This window comes from Balaenoptera acutorostrata, chromosome 1 (genome assembly GCF_949987535.1).
Source record: "Balaenoptera acutorostrata chromosome 1, mBalAcu1.1, whole genome shotgun sequence".
NCBI classification, from domain to species: domain Eukaryota; kingdom Metazoa; phylum Chordata; class Mammalia; order Artiodactyla; family Balaenopteridae; genus Balaenoptera; species Balaenoptera acutorostrata.
In genome coordinates, this window is record NC_080064.1 from 167,334,337 (window position 1) to 167,357,543 (window position 23,207).

The window sequence follows — 23,207 nt, forward strand, 5'->3', positions numbered from 1 at the left end:
TTTCAGATTTTTCATCATTAGTATATAGGAATGCAAGAGATTTCTGTGCATTAATTTTGTATCCTGCAACTTTACCAAATTCATTGATTAGCTCTAGTAGTTTTCTGGTGGCATCTTTAGGATTCTCTATGTATAGTATCATGTCATCTGCAAACAGTGACAGTTTTACTTCTTCTTTTCCAATTTGTATTCCTTTTATTTCTTTTTCTTCTCTGGTTGCCGAGGCTAGGACTTCCAAAACTATGTTGAATAATAGCGGTGAGAGTGGACATCCCTGTCTTGTTCCTGATCTTAGAGGAAATGCTTTCAGTTTTTCACCATTGAGAATGATGTTTGCTGTGGGTTTGTCATATATGGCCTTTATTATGTTGAGGTAGGTTCCCTCTGTGCCCACTTTCTGGAGAGTTTTTATCATAAATGGGTGTTGAATTTTGTCAAAAGCTTTTTCTGCATCTATTGAGATGATCATATGATTTTTCTTCTTCAATTTGTTAATATGGTGTATCACATTGATCTGCGTATATTGAAGAATCTTTGCATCCTTGGGATAAATCCCACTTGATCATGGTGTATGATCCTTTTAATGTGTTGTTGGATTCTGTTTGCTAGTATTTTGTTGAGGATTTTTGCATCTATATTCATTAGTGATATTGGTCTGTAATTTTCTTTTTTTTATAGTATCTTTGTCTGGTTTTGGTATCAGGGTGATGGTGGCCTCATAGAATGAGTTTGGGAGTGTTCCTTCCTCCGCAGTTTTTTGGAAGAGTTTGAGAAGGATAGGTGTTAGCTCTTCTCTCAATGTTTGGTAGAATTCACCTGTGAAGCCATCTGGTCCTGGACTTTTGTTTGTTGGAAGATTTTTAATCACAGTTTCAATTTCCTTACTTGTGATTGGTCTGTTCATATTTTCTGTTTCTTCCTGGTTCAGTCTTGGAAGGTTATACCTTTCTAAGAATTTGTCCATTTCTTCCAGGTTGTCCATTTTATTGGCATAGAGTTACTTGTAGTAGTCTCTTAGGATGCTTTGTATTTCTGCGGTGTCTGTTGTAACTTCTCCTTTTTCATTTCTGATTTTATTGATTTGAGTCCTCTCCCTCTTTTTCTTGATGAGTCTGGCTAATGGTTTATCAATTTTGTTTTTCTTCTCAAAGAACCAGCTTTTAGTTTTATTGATTTTTGCTGTTGTTTTCTTTGTTTCTATTTCTGCTCTGATCTTTATGATTTCTTTCCTTCTGCTAACTTTTGGTTTTGTTTGTTCTTCTTTCTCTAGTTCCTTTAGGTGTAAGGTTAGATTATTTATTTGAGATTTTGCATGTTTCTTGAGGTAGGCTTGTATAGCTATAAACTTCCCTCTTAGAACTGCTTTTGCTACATCCCATAGGTTTTGGATTGTCGTGTTTTCATTGTCATTTGTCTCTAGGAATTTTTTGATTTCCTCTTTGATTTCTTCAGTGATCTCTTGGTTATTTAGTAACGTATTGTTTAGCCTCCATGTGTTTGTGTTTTTTATGTTTTTCCCCTTGTAAATCATTTCTAATCTCATAGCGTTGTGGTCAGAAAAGATGCTTGATATGATTTCAATTTTCTTAAATTTACTGAGGCTTGATTTGTGACCCAAGATGTGATGTATCCTGGAGCATGTTCCGTGCACACTTGAGAAGAAAGTGTAATCTGTTGTTTTTAGATGGAATGTCCTATAAATATCAATTAAATCTATCTGGTCTGTTGTGTCATTTAAAGCTTGTGTTTCCTTATTAATTTTCTGTCTGGATGATCTGTCCATTGGTGTAAGTGAGGTGTTAAAGTCCCCCACTATTATTGTGTTACTGTCAATTTCCTGTTTTACAGCTGTTAGCAGTTGCCTTATGTATTGAGGTGCTCCTATGTTGGGTGCATATATATTTATAATTGTTATATCTTCTTCTTGGATTGATCCCTTGATCATTATGTAGTGTCCTTCCTTGTCTCTTGTAACATTCTTTATTTTAAAGTCTATTTTATCTGATACAAGTATTGCTACTCCAGCTTTCTTTTGATATCCATTCGTGTGGAATATCTTTTTTCATCCCCTCACTTTCAGTCTGTATGTGTCCCTAGGTCTGAAGTGGGTCTCTTGTAGACAGCATATAGATGGGTCTTGTCTTTGTATCCATTCAGCAAGCCTGTGTCTTTTGGTTGGAGCATTTAATCCACTCACGTTTAAGGTAATTATCGATAGGTATGTTCCTATGACCATTTTCTTAATTGTTTTGGGTTTGTTTTTGTAGGTCCTTTTCTTCTGTTGTGTTTCCCACTTAGAGAAGTTCCTTTAGCATTTGTTGTAGAGCTGGTTTGGTGGTACTGAATTCTCTTAGCTTTTGCTTGTCTGTAAAGCTTTTGATTTCTCCATTGAATCTGAATGAGATCCTTGCGGGGTAGAGTAATCTTGGTTGTAGGTTCTTCCCTTTCATCACTTTAAGTATATCATGCCACTCCCTTCTGGCTTGTAGAGTTTCTGCTGAGAAATCAGCTGTTAACCTTATGGGAGTTCCCTTGTATGTTATTTGTCATTTTTCCCTTGCTGCTTTCAATAATTTTTCTTTGTCTTTAACTTTTGCCAATTTGATTACTATGTGTCTCAGCATGTTTCTCCTTGGGTTTATCCTGTTATGGGACTGTCTGCGCTTCCTGGACTTGGGTGGCTATTTCCTTTCCCATGTTAGGGAAGTTTTCGACTATAATCTCTTGAAATATTTTCTCTGGTCCTTTCTCTCTCTCTTCTCCTTCTGGGACGCCTATAATGCGAATGTTGTTGCATTTAATGTTGTTCCAGAGGTCTCTTAGGCTTTCTTCATTTCTTTTCATTCTTTTTTCTTTATTCTGTTCCGCAGCAGTGAATTCCACCATTCTGTCTTCCAGGTCACTTATCCGTCTTCTGCCTCAGTTATTCTGCTATTGATTCCTTCTAGTGTAGTTTTCATTTCAGTTATTGTATTGTTCATCTCTGTTTGTTTGTTCTTTAATTCTTCTAGGTCTTTGTTAAACAGTTCTTGCATCTTCTGGATCTTTGCCTCCATTCTTCTCCCGAGGTCTTGGATCATCTTCACTATCATTATTCTGAATTCTTTTTCTGGAAGGTTGCCTATCTCCCCTTCATTTAGTTGTTTTTCTGGGGTTTTATCTTGTTCCTTCATCTGGTACATAGTCCTCTGCCTTTTCATCTTGTCTCTCTTTCTGTGAATGTGGTTTTTGTTCCACAGGCTGCAGGATTGTAGTTCTTCTTGTTTCTGCTGTCTGCCCTCTGGTGGATGAGGCTATCTAAGAGGCTTATGCAAGTTTCCTGATGGGAGGGACTGGTGGTGGGTAGAGCTGACTGTTGCTCTGGTAGGTAGAACTCAGTAAAACTTTAATCAGCTTGACTGCTGATGGGTGGGGCTGGGTTCTCTCCCTGTTGGTTGTTTGGCCTGAGGCAACCCAACACTGGAGTCTACCTCGGCTCTTTGGTGGATCTAATGGCAGACTCTGAGAGGACTCAGGCCAAGGAGTACTTCCCAGAACTTCTGCTGCCAGTGTCCTTGTCCCCACGGTGAGCCACAGCCACCCCCCACCTCTGCAAGAGAACCCCCAGCACTAGCAGGCAGGTCTGGTTCAGTCTCCCCCGGGGTCACTGCTCCTTCCCCTGGGTCCCGATGCACACACTACTTTGTGTGCCCTCCAAGAGTGGAGTGTCTGTTTCCCCCAGTCCTGTCGAAGTCCTGCATCATATCCCACTAGGCTTCAAAGCCTGATTCTCTAGGAATTCCTCCTCCCATTCCTGGACCCCCAGGTTGGGAAGCCTGATGTGGGGCTCAGAACCTTCACTCCAGTGGATGGACTTCTGTGGTATAAGTGTTCTCCAGTTTGTGAGTCACCCACCCAGCAGTTATGGGATTTGATTTTACTGTGATTGTACCCCTCCTACCGTCTCATTGTGGCTTCTCCTTTGTGTTTGGATGTGGGGTATCTTTTTTGGTGAGTTCCAGTGTCTTCCTGTCGATGCTTGTCCAGCAGCTAGTTGTGATTCTGGTGTTCTCTGAAGAGGGAGTGAGCGCACGTCCTTCTGCTCCATCTTGGTTCAGGCTCCGAAGCTCAGGTTCTTGCTGTCTCATGGCAGGAAGAATTCAGTGAGAGACAAAATGATAGGTAAGAAGTGGATTTATTTAGAGAGAAACACACTCCACAGACAGAGTGTGGGCCATCTCGGAAGGTGAGAAAGGCACCAGGGTATGGCATTGTCAGGTTTTATAGGGGTGGGTAATTTCATAGGCTAACGAGTGGGAGGCGTATTCCAGCTATTTTGGGAAGGGGTGCGGATTTCCAGGAATTGGGCCACGGCCCACTCTTTCATCCTTATGGTCGGCCTTGGAACTGTCGTGGCGCCTGTGGGTGTGTCATTTAGCTTGCTGGTGCGTTACAGTGAGCGTACACTGAGGCTCAAGGTCTAGTGGAAGTTGACTTCTCTGCCATCTTGAGCCCATTTGGTTCTAATCAGTTTATGTCATGTCCTTGGGCTATGTCATTCTTTCAGAGGTTGTGCCTTGCCCCCTTCCCTCCTGTGTCATTCCTTCCCCAACCTACGGTTTTGGTCCAGAGGGAAGAGCTCTGGACTAAATCAGGACACCCAGATTCAAGTCCTGGTTCTGCCACTTGGTGGCTGAGAGACTTTGGGCAAATCCCTTTACTTGTCTGTGCCCCGGGGTGGCTGTGAGGCCCAGGTGAGGAAACGTGGTCGGGCGCACAGCCCTGACTCCACGGACTCTCTCTTTCTGCTCGACGCCCTGCAGTGTGGGGAGTCACTCAGTTTACCTTGAGCCCTGGGCCCTTCCTCTCTTTTCTCTCAGTCAGCCTGGATCAGAAGGGGAGGTCAGTGGAAAAACCAAACAGCCAGAGTTTGGGGTAGAGGTGGCCCATGTGAGTGCGACCCTGTGTGAGGCGTGGAGCCCCGACTCTGACTTGGCCCACTCTCTTCCAGCCCTGAAGGATGGCTGCCATGTTGGGGGACACCATCATGGTGGTCAAAGGCCTTGCCAAGCTGACCCAGGCGGCCGTGGAGACCCACCTGCAGCACCTGGGCCTCGGCAGGGAGCTCATTATGGCGGCCAGGGCCCTGCAGTCCACGGCCGCAGAGCAGATCGGCATGGTCTTGGGGCAGGTGCAGGTAAGGAGGCCAGTTGGCAGTGGAGGTGGGGGGGTGCCAGTGGGAGGGGGCCTTGACGTTTCAGCATCCAAGGGGAGGGTTTTAAGCAAAAACGAGTGCTGGAGCCGTGGTTGTCAACACGGCCTGCTGCCGCAGAGTGCCATCCACCGTGGCATCACCTGCATGGTCCCCACCCGTGTTCCTGACAGTTTGAGGGCATGGGGAGGGGGCGCGAGTGTGCGCGTGCGCGTGTGCACGCATGTGCGTGCCTGGGCATGTGTATGTTGGGAGCTGTGCTGCAAGGGTGCCCTGCTGCCGCGCTCCTCCCATTTCTTCTCTGACCTTCTGGACAAGGACACGCACGCTCCTCCAGGCTGTGGGACATCCCAGCCCGCCGGCCTCTGGTCATCCTCAGAGTTAGGATTGCCAGCTCTCCCCTCATGCTCTCTAAGGGTCCAGTGGCGATACTGCATCTCTCTCTCTACACAGATACCTTCAACTTGCAGAGGTGTTCACACCTGTGATCTCTTGCAAGCCTCACCGCTGTCCTGGGAGGGGTGCAGACCCAAGTGCTTGCCCCCCTTTCTCAGATGGGGAAACTGAGACTAAGCAGTTTGATGCGATTACTGATTGACAGGACCGGAACCCTGTGTCCTCTTCCCAGTCTCAGACTCCCCACCCGCCCTCCCTCTGCTGAGGCTGGGCTGTGCCCTGGCAGCCTCATTTGGTGCCTTCGCTAGTGAGGAGCCATCGCCTTCCTGTTGGCTGTTAGCCTGTGGAGCATCCAGGAAGTGAGGTTGCCCAGCACCCTCGGGCCGCCCAGGAGAGAGGAGCACGCTAGACGTGGGCTGGCCTCCCTGAAGGGTGAGAGGGAGCCCAGGCTCCCCGCTGACCCCCGTGCTCCCCTCGGGCAGGCCTGGCCCCGGTCCTTGGAAGAGGCAGGGCCACGCCCTGGGACAGCCCCTCGGAGGCGGGAGGGAGTGGCGGTCCCCCACCGCGAAGGAGGCGCCGAGCAGGGTGAGGGTCTCCAGTGCGCTCCCATTCTCTCCCTGCACACTCAGAGGTGGGTTCCTCCCCTGTCTGTGAGGGGACGGAGGGCCAGGTGCTCCAGAAACCTCTCTCTCTCTAGCTCCTCAAGGGATTTGTTCGCTTATTCATTCAGCAGACACTTACTGAGTCCGGTCCCATTGAGACACTGAGGCCCCTTGGCTGCCACATAAACAGCTTATGGTAACGCAGGGCCGACGGCCAGCGCTGGAGTAGTGGGGCAGAAGGAGCGGTGAGCCCGCGGCCAGTGTGGGAGCTACAGGAGTTACGTGACTCTCGGACCCTGTCCCAGACTCCTTCATTCCAGGGCTTCCCTGGCCATCTTGACAGGTGCCCCTTGATTCCAAATACAATTCATTTCTGCTCCGAGGCAGGTGCTGTCAGGCGGCCTCGGGGCGGCCTGTGGGGCAGGCCTTGGCTTGGGATACCTGCTCCGCCGTTGGCTGCCTGGTGGGCCTTTACCAGATTATTTCAGCTCTCTCAGCCTCCGTTTGCCACTTATGAGATGAGAGCAACAGCCTGTCTCTTTCCTTTCTCTGGAGGGCAAGTCTTATCTGCTTAGATCCCACAGTGTCTTATAAAGCTGAGAGTGAGAAGGCTTTGGGATCTCCTGCTGTTTCTGCAGAACCTACAGGCAGAACTCCATGCATTGAGTCCATTTCAGTGGAATCGGGGAATCCAGGTCCCTGACCTCCCTTCAGGAGTCAGTGCTGTTCTAATTATAGCCTTCTCGGCCCTGTTCCCCTGGCCCCGTCTGTGCCCCGCATAACTCTGTGACTGCGGGGAGCCCTCTTTTCGGATGAGGAAGTGGCAGAGAGGGGTCAGGAACTCTCTCCAGTTCGCTAGGGGTTCAAAAGTGGAAAGAACCTGGGCCTGAAGCTCAGGTCTCGGTGACTGTTACAGGGAAAACGTGCTGTTTTCTCCCCCTCCTCTCCTGTCCTGTCCCCCCTGCTCCTGGAAGAGCCAGGCCAGGTCCTGGAAGTGACAAGCCCTCTGGTGAGAGCCCTTCGGGAGCCGCGTCTGCAGCAAGGTGCTGGCCTGGAGAGGCAGGGCGGCCCTCCCTGTGTGCTGCGCTCGTCTCCTCTGGTCTTCGGCTGTCCTCTTACTTCTCAAAGCTTTCCCCATCTTTTGCCCTGGTTCACCTTCCCCAAAGCCCTGGTAGCCTCTCTTTAGCCCGGATTTACAGGTGAGGAGCTTGCCGCCGGGAGAGTGGTCGCTCACCTGGTCTGGGCGGGGCACCCAGCAGGTGCTCAGGGACCTGGTCTGGGCGGGGCACCCAGCAGGTGCTCAGGGACCACGGGCGGCCGGCTTGCCTGGGCCCATGCGGCAGAGCCCTGGCAGGAGCAGGGCTGGAGTCCGGGCCTTCTGGCTCCTGGGCTGCTGCTCACCTCCGGAACTGGCCACGGGACACGGGGGTGACATGGTACGGCCCTCCAGAGGGTCAGAGGGTGGGACGCGCCGGTGTGCTGTCCTGGCCAGAAGGGGATGCACACAGGGAGGGGCTCCTGGCTGGCCTCTTGCTTCTCTCACGTTGGTGTTTGTTCCCTGCAGGGTCAGGAGAAGCATGAAGAGTCTTATTCTCAGAGCTCTGACGACCCGCAAGCAGAATTCCACTTCTCAGGGCCGAGGGCCGAGGCCGCCTCCGAGGAGTTGTCTGCGGCCTCCTCCCCCGATCAGTCCCCTCCGCCCTGGGATCACGCCCGCAGCCAGGGCCCAGCTCCTGCCTATGTTGCCAGCGGACCCTTCAGGGAAGGCGGGCTCCGGGGCCAGGCCGCCTCCCCTACGGGCAGAGTGAACGGGAGGCTCTTTGCAGACCCCAGAGACCCATCCTCTGCCACGGGCCTGCGGCGAAGGTTCTACCACCAGGACCAGTCCCCCGTGGGGGGCCTGACGGCCGAGGACATTGAGAAGGCCCGGCAGGCCAAGGCTCGCCCCGAGAGCAAGCCGCACAAGCAGATGGTGCGTGCAGGAGGCCCCCGAGTGGGGCTGGGGCGCTTCGCTCAGTGCTGCTGGGGTCAGGCCCCCTCCTCGGGGACGTTCTTCGGGTGCCGTGGCCTGGAGTGTCAGGCTCACGGGGGCCCCTTCTGGGAGGGGTGTGCTGCTGGGCGGAGCTGCTGCCTTTGCGGGTGGAGAGGGCGTGCGGGGGGCGGCGTGAACCCCTGAAGGTTGGTCCTGTCCCTGTTCACTGATCCCTGGAGGTCTCTTTCTTTTCGCCCTCTAGCTCAGCGAGCGGGCTCGCGAGCGGAAGGTGCCAGTCACGCGGATTGGGCGGTTGGCCAACTTTGGAGGTGAGGTGCCAGTCCCGGTGAGTGGGGCGGGGGCCACCGTGGGGCCTGTGTGCGGCGGGGAGGCTGGCGACCCAGGGGTGCCCTGGGGAGGGTGGTCGCTCCTGTGTTAGCCGTTCCGGGATGTTTTCCATGGGTGGGAGATTCAGTCTCTGCCTCAGCTCCCCCCTGGGGGTCGGTGCGTGGCTGATTCCACGCTGTGAGCTGCGGTTTTGCTTCTCGGGGGGGCAGCGTCTGCAGCGTCAGCTTTTCACTCAGGCCTTTGGAGGCCCCTGCAGGGAGGAGGTGGGACACTGGGGCTCTTTGGCTCCTGGACCCAGTGGTTTTTGCCCAGCCATTTGGGGATCCGTTTGCTGGATTCCTACGGGCCTGCGGGCATCAGTGGAATGATAACGAGGTGCCGTGGCCCTGAGCTGCTGTCGTCCATTTTAGTGTGCTGAGGAGTTGTGAGTTTGTTCTTTTCTTTAGGGGTTTGCATAGCCATTGTGTCCAGCACCCCTGTGCTCTCTTCGTCCAAGTTGGAGGATCATTTTATAGTGAAGGTTTACAGCAGTTGTCTCTGCTTTTATGACATTGTATTGTCATATCCGACCAAGATGTTCCTGTGGAAAGTGCCATCCTCTGCTATGGTTCTACTTGAAGATGGAGTGACTTCTCTAAAGCCCGCTTATCCTCAGTGGGTTCTCCAGACAATACAGCTAATGAAAGTAACAGCCCTGGCCACTCGATTCACGTACCCGCCTGGGGCCAGTGCTTATTTGCGAGGCCCCGTGTAACAGTGGTCTCGTTGACTGGCTCACGTTGGTGCCAGTGCTGACTAGTCACGAGAGCCCGCTCTCTCGTGTCTGAGCCTTTACCCGCCCGCCTCTTGCTTTGCTGGTTTGTACGTCTCCCCTCCCACAGGCCGTACATCAGGCACGCTGCTCTCCCCGGCTGTGCCTCTTCTCTTCTGGAAACCCCATCTCACTCCTTGTTCAGGAGTGGCTCTGTGCTCCCGGATAACCTGGTCCTCTGCAAGCTGGCCTGATGCGTGGGTTCTAACACTGAAGGAAGGCTGGCTGTCTTCCTTGGGTGCAGAGCAAACTAGGTTAATTGGATAGAATTTCCTCAACTCTGAGGTTTTCTTCCATAATTGTTATCTTAAAATGTGGCATCTGCTGCTACTTAGCTTTTCAGGAGTCTAGCATACAGTGTCATCTGAGTTTTAGCACAAAATGATTGCTTCATTTCATTTTAATGGATGAGAGTTTTAAGCAGCTCCTCATAGAACATTGTAACTCCCTGGGGTGCCACTACCAGAGTGGGTTTGGGTTGCTGCTCTGGTGGCTTCCAGTGGTCCTTATTCCCCAGAAGACATGGCACTTACCCTGCTTTGCTCAGTGGCTATTAGTGGGGACATTTATTATTCTTAAAGTATTAGATGGAGATTCTGTTCTCTCCCCCATTAGTTTGAGGGCAGGAACTGTTCTCTTCTTACTTTGTAGTTAGTCTTTCTCTGTAACCTGTAATCCTCCTCCCCTCACTGCAGACCAGGGCTCACCACAGAGCTCTGTCCCCGTAAGGCTTAGTTTGACTGATGTATTTTAGAATGGGTGTAAGCCTCTCTCGTGAGTCTTTGCCGGGGTGGGGTAGTGGAGGACCTGTTTGGGAAAAGTGGTCAGGATGAAGGTCGTGATGGCCAGTTAGTATTTGATGGAAGTCCTGGTGAAGCAGGCAAGAGTCAGGCCTTTTTGGGTGGTGGGTTAAGGAAAGCAGACTGAAGTGAAAGCGGTTGTATAGGAAGGTGTGTAGGACAAAAAGTCAACTTCATTAAAACCAGGGTACAGGGCTCCCCTCAGGGCGTGGGGGACGTGGGCTGCCAGAGGGAGCTGGGGTTGGGGTGAGGAGAGACCCTGGTCTTTGTAGGGACTTTGCACCATCAGGAGCCTCTTGAGCCCTTGCTGACAGCTGCCTGATGCCTGGAGCCGCCCTTCAGAGCCTCTGCTGGAGATTTGCTCACAGCTGTGATTCGGAGCTGCACACGTTGCCCAAGCAGTTGGCAGCTCATGTTTCAGGATTAGAGGTGGCAGGATGGGAGCAAAGAGGAGCCAGGTCTGGAAAGAACGTGCAATTCTGGCCCCAGAGGTGAATTCTGGGCCTTCTACCCTATCCAGAGGTTTTCAAACTGCGGTTTATGACCCTTTAGTGAGTGTGAAATCAGTTTAGTGGGTCAGGACCAGCATTTAAAGAACAAATTAGGGGCTTCCCTGGTGGCGCAGTGGTTGAGGGTCTGGCTGCCAATGCAGGGGACACGGGTTCGAGCCCTGGTCTGGGAAGATCCCACATGCCATGGAGCAAATGGGCCCGTGAGCCACAACTGCTGAGCCTGCGTGTCTGGAGCCTGTGCTCCGCAACAAGAGAGGCCGCGAGAGTGAGAGGCCCGCGCACCGCGATGAAGAGTGGCCCCCGCTTGCCGTAACTAGAGAAAGCCCTCGCACAGAAACGAAGACCCAGCACAGCCATAAATAAATAAATAAATTTAAATAAGTTGTAACATACTGGTTCCCTTAATAAATTAAATAAAATCTTTGACATGCGTTCATTTAAAAAAAAACAAATTAAATAGAATGGAATTGAATAGAAAAGGATCCGAATTAGTATCATAGATCCTTAGAACGGCACGTGTTGCAAAAATATTTCTGTTTCAGAGATCTAAATATACTATTGATGTATGTTCTTCATTGCATTGTGAAGTATATGGCTTACTGGTGGGTCATTATCTAAACAGTCGGAAGTAACACTGCTCTACTTTCTTCTCCTAGAAAATACTTCTGGCCTTTCTTCCCCTCATGAGAGTGAGATGTTTTTGAGGTGTAGACTAACAGACTTTAGGAAGTTGTTACACTGCAGGTATGAGAGAAAAGGATTGCTCTAGATCTCAGGGGGGTAGGATTGTATTTGGGAAGGTCAGCAGCAGGTATTCAGCTATATAGAGGCAGAAGGCAGGGGCTTTCCATTTGGGTGGCTCATTCTGCTGCCGAGATGGCGCAGGAACTCTAGGTCTAATTTGGCTGTGGGACATTATGGCTCTGATGCTATGGGCATGGTGATCTGTGGATATTAGATTTTGTTGGAGAATGAAATGAAAGATAGCATCAGATATTGGATTTGGGGTCAGAACTGGGCTTTAGGTCATCATAAGATTTGGGTTATAATTCCGGCCCTGCTTCCTATGGCCTTGGGTCTTGCCTTGGTTTGCCTTTCTGTGAAATAGGGGTCTTGCCATTGACTCCAATGGGAATATTTTGGTAAATGTTCCATGTGTATCTGAAAAGAATTCTGGCATTGTCAGGTGCAGTTTATCTATCTGTCTAGTTTGTTACTCACATTAATCAGATCTTTTAATGATTTTTTTGGTATGTTTATTCTTTTGTTCTTTTTTTAAAATTCTTTTTTTAATTAATTTTTGTTGGAGTATGGTTGCTTTACAATGTTGTGTTAGCCTCCACTGCACAACAAAATGAATCAGCCATACACATACAGATATCCCCTCCGTTTTGGACTTCCCTCCCATTTAGTTTACCACAGTGCATTAGGTAGATTTCCCTGTGCTATAGTATGTTCCCATCAGTTGTCTATTTTACACATAGTAACAATAAAGTATACGTGTCACTCCCAGTCTCCCAATTCCTCCCACCCCACCTCTTCCCCCTTGGCATCCATGCATTTGTTCTCTACATCTGTGTCTCTATTTCTGCTTTGCAAATAAGATCATCTATACCATTTTTCTAGATGGTATGTTTATTGTATCAGCTATCAAAAGAGACATTTAAAAGTCTTATGCTATGATCATGGATTTACCTACCTCTTAGTTCTGTCAATTTTTGCTTTAACGTTTTGAAGCTGTGTTATTGGTTGCTTACAGATTTAGAATTCTTATATCCTCCTGGGGATTGACTCCTTTATTATTATGTCTTACCTCTCATCTCTATGAAAGTCTACATTGTCTGATATTAGTATAGCTGTTTTCCAGCTTTTTTTTGGCGGGGGGGTGGTCAGTGTTTGCATTGTATATCTTTTTCTTTCCTTCTCCTTTCAAACTTTTGTATCCTTATATTTAAGGTATGTGTTTTGTAAGCAGCATATATATATTTTCTTTTCCTGTGATTTAGGTACAGACATTAATCTTACTCTTATAATGTGAGTATTAGGTTCATTTACATTTAATAGAGTTGCTGGTGTATTGTGGTTTAATCTTACTCTTATAATGTGAGTATTAGGTTCATTTACATTTAATAGAGTTGCTGGTGTATTGTGGTTTATACTTACTGTCTTAGTCTTTGTTTACTGTTTGACCCATCCATTCTGTTCCCTTTTTTCTCTTCTGTCTTACCTTCTTTTTAAAAATTTTTACCTTTTTTTTAATTGAGGTATAGTTGACGTATAATACTATGTAAGTTTCAAGTGTACAACATAGGGATTCACGATTTTTAAAGGTTAGATTCCATTTGTAGCTATTATAAAGTATTGGCTATATTCCCTGTGCTGTACTATATATCCTTGTAGCTTATTTATTTTATACATAGTAGTTTGTACCTCTTAATTCCCTACCCCTTTCTTCCCCTTCCCCCTTCCCTCTCCCCACTTGCCTTGCCTTCTTTTGAATTAATCAAATTTTTTATTGTACATGTTTTCTCTTTATTAGTTTGTGTGTTATTATCCTACTATACTTTTAGTGGTTTCACTTGAGATTACAGCATACATTCTTGACTTACTACAATGTAATAGAAGTGATTATTTTTACTCCTTCCCCAGTAATGCTAGCACTTCAGAACAGTTTAAATCCCTTCTTTGTGTGTGTGTGTGTGTGTGTGTGTGTGTGTGTGTGTGTGTGTATGTTAATGTGGATATGTATTTTGTTTCTACACATTTTATATTATATACTAAATTATTAAGATATGTTAAACCTCACAAGATGTTATTTCTTTGTATAGCCCATATGAGTTTAGATTAGCCACATATTTACCCTTTTTGTGCTTCTTTCTCCCTTCATTTTTATATTAGAATTACTTTTGGGGTAATTTTCCTCTTCTCTGAAGAACTACCTTTTCTCTTTTTTGTAGTGCAGAGTGGTAATCATTAATTCTCTGTTTTTATTTGTGTGTAAATGTCTTTATTACACTTTTGTTTTAGAAGGTATTTTGGCTGGGTATAATACTCTATGTTCAAAATTAATTCTTTTGGACACTTTAGCAATATTATTCCATTGTCTTCTTTTTTTTGTTTTGTTTTGTTTTTGTTTTTTGGCCGCACCATGTGGCATGTGGGATCTTAGTTCCCTGACCAGGGATTGAACCCGCGCCCACTGCAATGGAAGCGCAAAGTCTTAACCACTGGACCACCAGAGAAGTCCTTCAGTTGTCTTCTTAACTTCCATTGTTTCTGTTGAAAACTTAGCTATTCGTTTTATTGCTGCTCCTTTGTAAGTAATTTGTATTTTGTCCTCTGCTTTTAAAATTTTCCTTTTGCTTTTGTTTTCCAGCAGTGTGGCTGTGACATGCTTGGGTATGATTTACTTTGTTTTTATCCTGCTTGGGATTACAGAGCTTCTTAAATCTGTGCTTGATGTCTTTCATCAATTTTGGAAAATTCTGGTCATTTCTTCAATTATTGTTTCTGCCCTGTTCTCTTTCTCCTCTCCTTCTGGGATTCCAGTTACACATATGTTAGATCTTTCCCTTCTGTCCTGTGTGTCTCCTCAACTCTTTTCTATATTTTTCATTTGTGCTTCAGTAATATAGGTTCAGAGGAGATGTCTTATCATCTCCTCTGCACCTATGAAATGAGGGAGAACTGGACAATTATAGAAATGAGACCAACAGATGAAGTAGGCACTAGAGAAAACTTACCAAAAGGAGTTGAGCACTACGTGCCTGACTTCCTGAGGGTACACGCTGCACACTTGCTGTCGCTCTAAGCAGCCAGCGCTCCTCCGGTGCTCTCTGAGGCAGCAAGACAGATGCCCTGTAGGTCCAAGAGCAGTTTGTGCCCTTGGCAGGGGTGAGGGAGCATGGTTTCTACTTTTTCCAGGAGAATACTTTAAAAGGGACTCTTTTGTCTATTTTTTTGTCGCTTAGAGCCTCTGTGAAGGAGATTAGGGCAGTTATAATCTCCAGTTACAGATGAGGAAGCTGAGCCACAGTTGCCAGTCACCCAGGCCCATATGTGCATTTGTGACGGTCCTGGGACCAGGGCTGAGGAGGCCTGTATCATACAGATGGCAGTCTGAGCCTGTCGCCCCTGAATTCGTCCCATCTCCCCTGAACCAGCAGAGGGACGGTCAGGTCTTCCCCCCCGCCCCACTCTGGCCTAGTTCTGAGAACCGAGGAGAACACTCTACAGGGAACTTCCTCCACCGCTCCTTCCTGTTCGCCTTCCTGCGGTGCCGTGGGTTGCAGCCCCCTCCCAGGCCCCCTCTTCTTCCCGGCGCCTGGTGCTGGCACAGCGTGGAGGATGCAGGTGATGGAAGAGAGGGTGGAATTACTAAGGGTTCGGGAACACCTTGAAGAGAAGGAAATATCCTTGTCCGCTGCCTTTTCTGTGTGGACTTTGTCTTATCAGATCAGAAGGATTGTTGGACGTGTTGAAAAAGGGAGGCCTGAGAACAGTGCCTGGCACGTGGGTGGTACTGTGTGAGTGAAGCTGTTTTACCCTCAGATTTGGCCCTTGCTGCTGCAGAGGACCTCCGTCCAGCCTTGCTCTGTAAACATGCCTGGGGGTTCTGGCAGGTTAGGCACCCCTCACTAAGCCTCCTCACAGACGGTGCTGTTTGTTAGAAGGTTTTTATTTACTTTTTTTCTTAACCTCTGTGTCTGTGTGGGCAGAAGGCCAGTGCTGCTCAGGGGGCACTCATTTGGCTCTGAGGACCCGCAGAGGGACTTCGGGGAGGAAGGAGCTGGGCCAGGGGCCTGGGCTCCCTGATCAGTCCCACAGCCTGGGAAGCGGCCCAAAGCGCTCCCACCCCCTTGGGGAGACCCTGCTCCTTGCTGCTCCGCACTCCCACTGCGTTTCTTGCCTGCAAAATCTCCGTTTGTGAGAGAAATGTCAGGAACTTTCTTGGAAAGGGCTGGCGCCTTCTCACCGGTTAGGATGGCGGCCAGGCTGCTGACGGGGGCCATGGGGCCGTGGAGCCGGTTCTGCGGCTGGTCTCCTCTGGGACATCCGTGCGGGCCGGGCCGGGCCTGCCTGTGGATCAGAACTTGGACAGGCGCGGTCCTCAGGGCTGGGGGGCTGAGGTGGAGTGGACGGCCTCAGGTGACACCGGAGAGTGAGCGAGCACGGGCTCGGGCTGTCCTCACCAACGCGGGGAATGCGAGGCAGAGCCGCTGATCTTCCCGGAGCTGCCGCAGGTGCCACCCAGCTCCGGGAGAAGGAAGAGCCTGGCTGGGCTCTGCGCTTCTCTCTCTGCAAGGTCCTGAGACTCCTTTCAGGTCAGCCAGGTTGGGGATGGCGGGAGGGCCAGGAGCTCCTGAGGTCAGGGCTGGCGGGCTGGCGGGCTGGCGGGGCTGCCCTCGCCTCCGGGGCCGTGGTGGGGAGCCTGTCAGTTGGCACCTCCTCGGGCCTGGCACCGGGCACGTCCTGAGGGAGCTCGCAGGGCCACCGAAGGAGCCTGCGGCCTGCTTTGTGGAATGTTCCCTCCGTGATTCGGTGTTCAGTGACAGGTCCTTGGCCTTGGAGAGCTTTGGCTCTGCCCAGCAGCCCAGAATGGGCCAGAGAAGAGGTTGGCAGAGCGTGTGAGGGGGCCCAGCTGGGGGCCCTGCAGAGAAGGGCGCTCGGCGTCTGCTCGCAGTGGCCCACCCGGGTCACCTTTGACACGTCTGCCTCTTTTGTAGGCTTGTCTTTGGACTTGATGTAGGCAGAGAAAAATCTAGAGGCAGAGAGGCATTGGTGAAGGTCGCTGCAGTTTGAAGGTTAGCGTTGCTGTTGCCATTAGTTTGCTGAGTCAGACAGTGTGCTGAGCGGGGTAGAGGGGGGTGAGCGGAGGGCAGTCACCGTTTGACCGGGGACGCAGCTCTGTGCCCAGTGTCCTCCAGGGCTGGGTTGGGGTGTCAGAGGGAAACAGGCCGTGGCAGCTCCATCCCAACGCACCAGGGTGTCCTTGGGGGCATTTCCAGATGACCGTGGCCTTTGCTCTGGTCGCCAGAACTTGCCTTATGCTGCTGCCCTTGTGCTGACCCACCAGCAACATGGAGTGTTGAGCACTTGAAACGTGGCTGGTCCAAGCTGAGACATGCTTCGAGGATGAAACGCACATTGGATTTTGAAGACTTAGTACAAAAAAAAAAAAAGTAACATCTTTCTAACGATGTGTATATTGAGTACTTGTTGAATTGATAATGTTTTGGATACAGTGGGCTAAGTAAAATATATGATCAGAATTCCTTTCACATGCTTCTTTTTGCCTTTTTTAACATAGCCCCTAGAAAATTTAAAATTATATATGCGGCTGGCATTATATTTTTTGGGCAGCACTGGTCTAGCCCTTTGAATAGGAGAAAGGACAGTAATAGCGAACACCTGAATAGTGTTGCCTTATGCCCAGCCCTACTGGGGGTGCTTCACTCTTATTCAGCTGTTTAATCCTCACACTGACCCATGAGGCAGGAGCTACCGTTACAGCCGGCAAAGCAGAGGGTGCACGGTTGTCTAATGGTGTGTAAAATGTACTGCAAAAACATTTAAAAAAATTGGATTATCTTCTTATGATTTTTAAAATTTATTTTTCATTAAATAACTTTTTCAGTAGATTCAATAATAATTTTCACAAAAGTAATACATAATCATTGTAGAAAATTTGGAAAATGTAGAAGCACGTGCAGGTTTCCTTGCCCGGGGTGAGACTCCCAGCCCCCCAGGGCTGTGCTTGCCAAGGCCCGCTGGTCTCAGGGCATCTTTGGTATCTTCCCTGGGTCTTTGCTGTTCCTCCTGCTGTGGTCGGCGTGCTCCTCCAAGTGTTCTCCACTCTCTCGGCTAGTGTGCTCCCGCCCCCCAAGCCAGCTGGAACTGTATTTAAAGTAGAGGGAACAGGCCCTGAGCCATGCTCCTGGGCTTTCTGTGTGCACTTAGTGGCACCTGCTGGGCTCCTCAGGCCTCTTCTAGACAGTAGGGATCATCCACTTCCAACCTCTGGACCAATGAGATGTTAATAAACCTTGATTTCAAAGGGGGGCCTGGTACCCCATTGTCCTTAGACCACTGTCAGTGCCTGTGGGGCCTTTCCCGCAAGTGAGGGCTGTAGCCTGAGCTCCTGGGAGTCCCCATGGCTTTTGCAAAACGTTCCAGTTCCCACCAATGACTGCTTTATATTGCAGTGGTAATGCCTCTCCTTGCAGCTTCAGTGAACTGGATTAGAGAATTCTAGAGTATTGGAGGCTCTTCACACAGACTGTGAAGTGGGCGGCTGCATCCCAAGGGGATGCCCAGTGTTGTCAGGATGTCCTTGGCCTGCAGCCATTCCTGGTCCACATTCCATTTGTGCTGCGTCCCCCCCAATGCGTTTCCCCGTCGTACGTTGTTTTGGGGGGTGTGTGTTTGTCGCGTGAGCCTGTAGTGAAGGTGATGGAGGTGGCGGTGGAGGAGGCTTTTCCACCGAAAGCACCAACCTTGAGCCAGGTCTTCTCTGAAGACAACAGCTGTGTATCTCCTACCTTTTTATCCCCTCCCTTTTCAAGATGTCTGGAGTGTCAGCGAAGGTCCCCAGGGGCAGGGGGCACTCCCCAGGGGAGCGAGGCAGGTGTCTGTGTGGGGCTGCTCCGGGCCTCGTGGGTGGAGGGCAGTGGGCAGCCCCCGAGCGAATGCCCAGAGCCCTCAACCTCCTCCTTGCAGGTCTGGCCGTGGGTCTGGGCTTCGGGGCCCTGGCCGAGGTCGCCAAGAAGAGCCTCCGCCCTGAGGACCCCTCAGGTGAGCTGGGCCCTTGATGGGGAGGGCAGGGTGGGCCCTGAGAGTTGGGCCTGTCAGCTCCCAGCTCCCACCTGCATTCCCCGAAGGTTGGCCTCCAGGGGCATCTTTCATCTTGTGTTCCGTGTGAATGGCAGCCCTGGAGTTTGAGGCCTGAAGGCTCTTCTGTTCCTGTCCCGGCCCACATTGGCTCACCCAGCCGTCCTGGTTCCTCCGGGCCCGCACACCTTCCCTCTTCTGATAGGAGCCTCAGGTTTGGCCCTGCCTCTGCCTCTGCTCTGCAGAGCTGCTGGGACCCCAGGTCTGGCCAGGTCAGGTGCCCAGGGCTCCCCGTTTGGCTGTGGTCAAGGGGCATGGGAGCTGCTGGAACAGACCCCATGGGGCCCCCATTCCCCCACCTCGTGACCTGGGGTGGCCATTATCTCTCCAGCTTCAGACGCTTTGTCTCTGAGGTGAAGATCATGACTCCTCTGTCCCCTTCCTCCCAGGGTCAGCCTGGGGTCAGGTCAGAACGCTCAGTTCCCCCTTGTCTGGGTGGCCAGCTGTGGGCGGTACTCCATGGAGAACATTCTGCAGACTGGCTGCTCTGAAACCTGGGGTGCTTATGATGCTCTGATGATGGGTCAGGGGGCAGCTGGAGGCTCCACCCACCTCCTTCTACCTGGTCCCCTCCCCCAGGCTTGTCCAGGTGTTGGGGGGAGGCGGCTAGGCAGGTGCAGGGCGCTTTCCCTTCAGCGGGGTCCTGGGGGCTGTTGAGAGCAGCCCTGCTAGAGCCATCTGCTTGGTGGATTTCTCAAAGTTTACTTGAAGTTCTGGGCTGAGTGCCCCCTGCCCCTCGCCCATTCAGGGACATCAGTTCATTCCGGTACTTGACACCTCCTCCCCCCTTCCCTGGGGACCCTGAGTGATCCCCACTGGCCTGCTGTGCTGTGGTCCCTGAGGCCCTAGTTACAGCCTGGGGGCCCCGAAGTGGGGCCTGCCAGCCACCTGGATGGCCCCGCTTCACCTGCAGGACCCTCTCGAGGGGATGAGGGGCCTCCGCGGAGAAGGCGCTAGCCTGTCCTCCAGGCCCCTGAGTATGTGTGTGTCCTTGGAAGGGACCGGAGAACAGAGAGGATTAGGGAGGGTATTTTTAGTGTTGGTGCTGAGACTGGGAAGTGAGAAGCCAACGTTCCCCAGGCACAACCTCTCCCATCGTCCCCCCCAAAACTGGCTGCCCTCCGTCCTGCCCCGTCCAAGCAGGAAAGAAGCTATACTGGCCCCAAGGTTACAGCTGGTGTCCTTTGTCAGGGAGGCGGTGGCCCTTGTTGGGGGTCAAGGGGCCTAGTACCACTGGCCCAAGAGCAGGATGTGGGGCTCAGGCCCAGAGGGACGTGCTCTAGCTTCCTGAGCAGGCCCGGGAACCCCTGGGCCTGGAGGGCACCGACCAGGCTGGCCCAGGCCTCCCCAGGGAGCCTCTCCTGAGGGGGGGCCCGCCCACCACGCCCTTGGGCACCCCCGGCTCCCCCCGGGTTGTTTTCAGAACCAGCCTTGCCCGGGCAGGGGCCCAGACTCCAGCCTGTGGAGACTGGCCAGCCGTGAGGAGCGGCTGCCTGGAAAGCGCAAGAGGGCCGGGCGCCGTCCCTGGATCTCAGGGGCGCTGCTGTCTCCCGGGTCTGCCGTGTCCCTAGGGGAGAAGATCTCCCTCCTCCCGCCTGGGCCGTGGCCTTCTCTTCCAGCGTCTCTGCCCCGCCCACCTCTCCTCAGGGACACAGGCCCAGGTCCTGGCCCACAGGGCCCAGGGGCTGGGGAGGGCAGAGCGGACACAGAGGGCCTCCTGTCCCTGCTGCTGCCCGAGGTGAGGGGTGATCTGGGCACCCTTCTTGGCCTAGACACCCTGGAGTGGTCCTGCCCCGGGGCTACAGCTTTCTCAACCCCCGGCAGCTGGGCTTCTTCCTGTGGAGCTGAGATCTCCCCCCTTCCCGGGACCCTGTCCTGCTGTCCGGGACCCTGGGGTGAGCCTAACCCCGCGCAGGCCTAACAGCTGCCCTCAGGTGTGGGCCCTCAGTCTCACATCCTCCTGCAGCCCACCCACCCTGGTATATCAGAGACCATGCTGGACACGGCCCCGGACGGAGGGCAGTGGCATGACGGCCACCTCCCGTGTTCTCCCCTTGGGGACCCACCTCAGACCCACTCTGAGCGCTGGGCCAGGCCCGTGGTGATGCAGGCTGAGGAGAGTGCCAGGCTCTGTGGGGGGCAACCCTCGGGGGTTCCTGATCTAACTGGGCTCACAGGACAGAGGGCAGGAAAAGCACGGACTGTCACCGGGTCACCCCCTCCTCATCACCTTGAGTCACCACCCTGCACCCTCCCACCCCCGACTGTGCTGAATGGAGGTCATCTGTACACCTGAGGTCCCTATGCGTTCTCCCCGGGCCAGCTGGTACCAGCCCGGTGAGGCTGTCCTTGACCCTGAGCTCCCCTCCCTCGAGGACTGCGCTCTCACTGCAGCCAGTGGCCGCAGGTGACTGTGCAGAGACTCCAGGGGTGCTGGTGACCTTTGTCCAGGACACTGAGGGGCGAGGGACAGGGACTTGGCAGGGGCTGATACGGAGGGAGAGGCCCCGTGGGCGAGCCTCTGTGTGTGTGTGTTGGGAGGGTGTTCAGGTGGGCCCGGGGAGACCTGGGTGGCCCCGGAGGGCCTTCCTCGGCATCTGGGAGGTGGGTGTGAAATGTGGGTTAAAGTTGCATTGCCGGTTTTGTGGACCCCCGGGAGGAAAGACGTTGACTGAGCCCTTTGTGTCAAGCTCTGTGCTGGGACTTTACTGCATCTCATTTAAAACGTGTGAAACCCTGACCTCTTGTTATTGTCCCTGTTTTTACTGGGAGAACCAGTGGTTTGCCAAGACCCACAACCAGGGGCGGCGGAGGGGCCTCTGGGGGATCCCAGGCCCAGCAGCCCCGCCTGAGGGAGGCCATGGTGACTTTGCTCCTCTGCAGGGAAGAAGGCCGTGCTGGATTCCAGCCCCTTCCTGTCAGAGGCCAACGCGGAGCGCATCGTGCGGACGCTGTGCAAGGTGCGCGGGGCGGCGCTCAAGCTGGGCCAGATGCTGAGCATCCAGGGTGAGTGCGGCTGCGCGGCCTGGGCGGTGAGGCAGCGTGGGGAGGGGAGCTGGGCTGAGCATCCAGGGTGAGTGCGGCTGTGAGGCCTGGGCGGTGAGGCAGCGTGGGGAGGGGAGCTGGGCTGAGCGTCCAGGGTGAGTGCGGCTGCGCGGCCTGGGGGCGGTGAGGCAGCGTGGGGAAGGGAGCTGGGCTGAGCGTCCAGGGTGAGTGCGGCTGCGCGGCCTGGGCGGTGAGGCAGCGTGGGGAGGGGAGCTGGGCTGAGCATCCAGGGTGAGTGCGGCTGCGCGGGCTGGGGGCGGTGGGGCAGCGTGGGGAGGGGAGCTGGGGGGTGAGCAGTGGGGGGCGCCGCACTTGGCCCCACTGGGAAGGGGTGGGAGGTTTCCTGCCCACGGGCTTCTCTTGCTTGAAGCCTGGCTGTTAACCCACCTGGGATGTTGAAAAACAGCGTCTTAAATAGGAGCCCACGGTTGTTTTTCTGGCTTCTTTCTGAATGTTTTGACATGTCCAGAGGTCCTGGCGTCTCAAAAGTTGGGGAGAGTCCAGCTGACGCCCCCCGGCGCCCCTGCGTGGTGGTCCGAGGGTGCTGTTGAGGGAGCTCACGGGCCTGCGGTGGCGTGACGCTGGGGACTGGGCTGTGTGGCCCCGAGGAAGGAAGGCGGGGGGAGGCGGCAGCGGCTGAGCCGGAGGCTGGCTCATTGCAGCCCCCAGAGCAGAGCTGGGGTTTGGGGGGCCCTCGGGGCTTCTGATGGTGCCTCCCAGGGAGGAGCACCGGAGGGGCTGGTGTCCTGAGTGGGAGCACAGCCAGTCCCCCCCCACAAGCAGTCAGATGGACTCACTGAACTGGCCAGGTGCAGGACAGGAATAACCACCCAGGCAGGTGGGGGCAGGCACTGCCTGTGCCGGTGCGGACTCCCGAGCGGCAGGCGCCCCTCTGAAGCCCTTCCGTGCGTGAGCCCTGCCTGTAGGACGGAGAGCCTCAGAGATGCGGTCAGGGCTCTGCAGGAGCGGCTTCATCGAAGGATTCTTTTTGGTCTCAAACAAACTGAAGTCAGCCGCTGTCCGGCTAGTGAGCTGCGTGTTGAAGCTTCTGTGTGCATTACAGACTATTTCCGAAAGCTATTCAGCGACGTGGGAAGTGCTCGTGAGAAACGGCTTCAGGAGGGGAGTCGGCCAGAGCGTCTCCAGGCAGCGTGACTGCAGTCAGGGAAAAACGCATAGGAAAGGGTCAAAACGAAAAAAGAGAATGGTAGTTCTCTGTATGTAGATTATGGGTATTTTAAACATTTAATACACTTTATTCCCTAAATGTGTTTCTTTTATAATCATAAAAAGCTATGCCTGCTCTTTCTAAGGAATCCACCTCCTCAGGTCCCTGGGTGAGTTCAGAGGCCCTGGCACACGCTGCCCCGCACGCCATCGGCAGGGCCCGGGCTGCACAGATGCACCCAGCGCCCGGGTGGGGAGGGGTGCTGTGGGCCGGGCTGCGGGGGTCTCGGATTTGGTTGTTGGCCGAGGTGGGCCAGGAGTGTGCACGGGTCAGTGTCCCTGCGTCCCCTCTGGAGCCTTGGTCCGCAGTATCAGGGGTCTGTGTGCCAGTGGGGAAACGCTCTGTGGGAGCAGGGAGAATCCGAGGCTGGGCCTGCTGTGTGGCATTGGGCCTGTGCCTCATCTTCTCTGAA

General features: G+C 52.5%; 1 protein-coding gene across 2 annotated transcripts in view; it reads left to right on the forward strand.

Annotated features, from left to right (window-relative positions):
• Positions 1 to 23,207, forward strand: part of COQ8A (coenzyme Q8A) — a 50,318-nt gene that overhangs the window by 22,532 nt on the left and 4,579 nt on the right. For both annotated transcript variants that reach the window (XM_007167190.2, XM_007167191.2), the window contains exons 2-6: positions 4,991 to 5,176; positions 7,754 to 8,161; positions 8,424 to 8,490; positions 18,352 to 18,426; positions 21,406 to 21,528. In XM_007167190.2, the coding sequence (XP_007167252.1) occupies positions 5,000 to 5,176; positions 7,754 to 8,161; positions 8,424 to 8,490; positions 18,352 to 18,426; positions 21,406 to 21,528 (850 nt within the window). In that variant the 5' untranslated portion in view covers positions 4,991 to 4,999. The remainder of the gene's footprint in view (positions 1 to 4,990; positions 5,177 to 7,753; positions 8,162 to 8,423; positions 8,491 to 18,351; positions 18,427 to 21,405; positions 21,529 to 23,207) is intronic.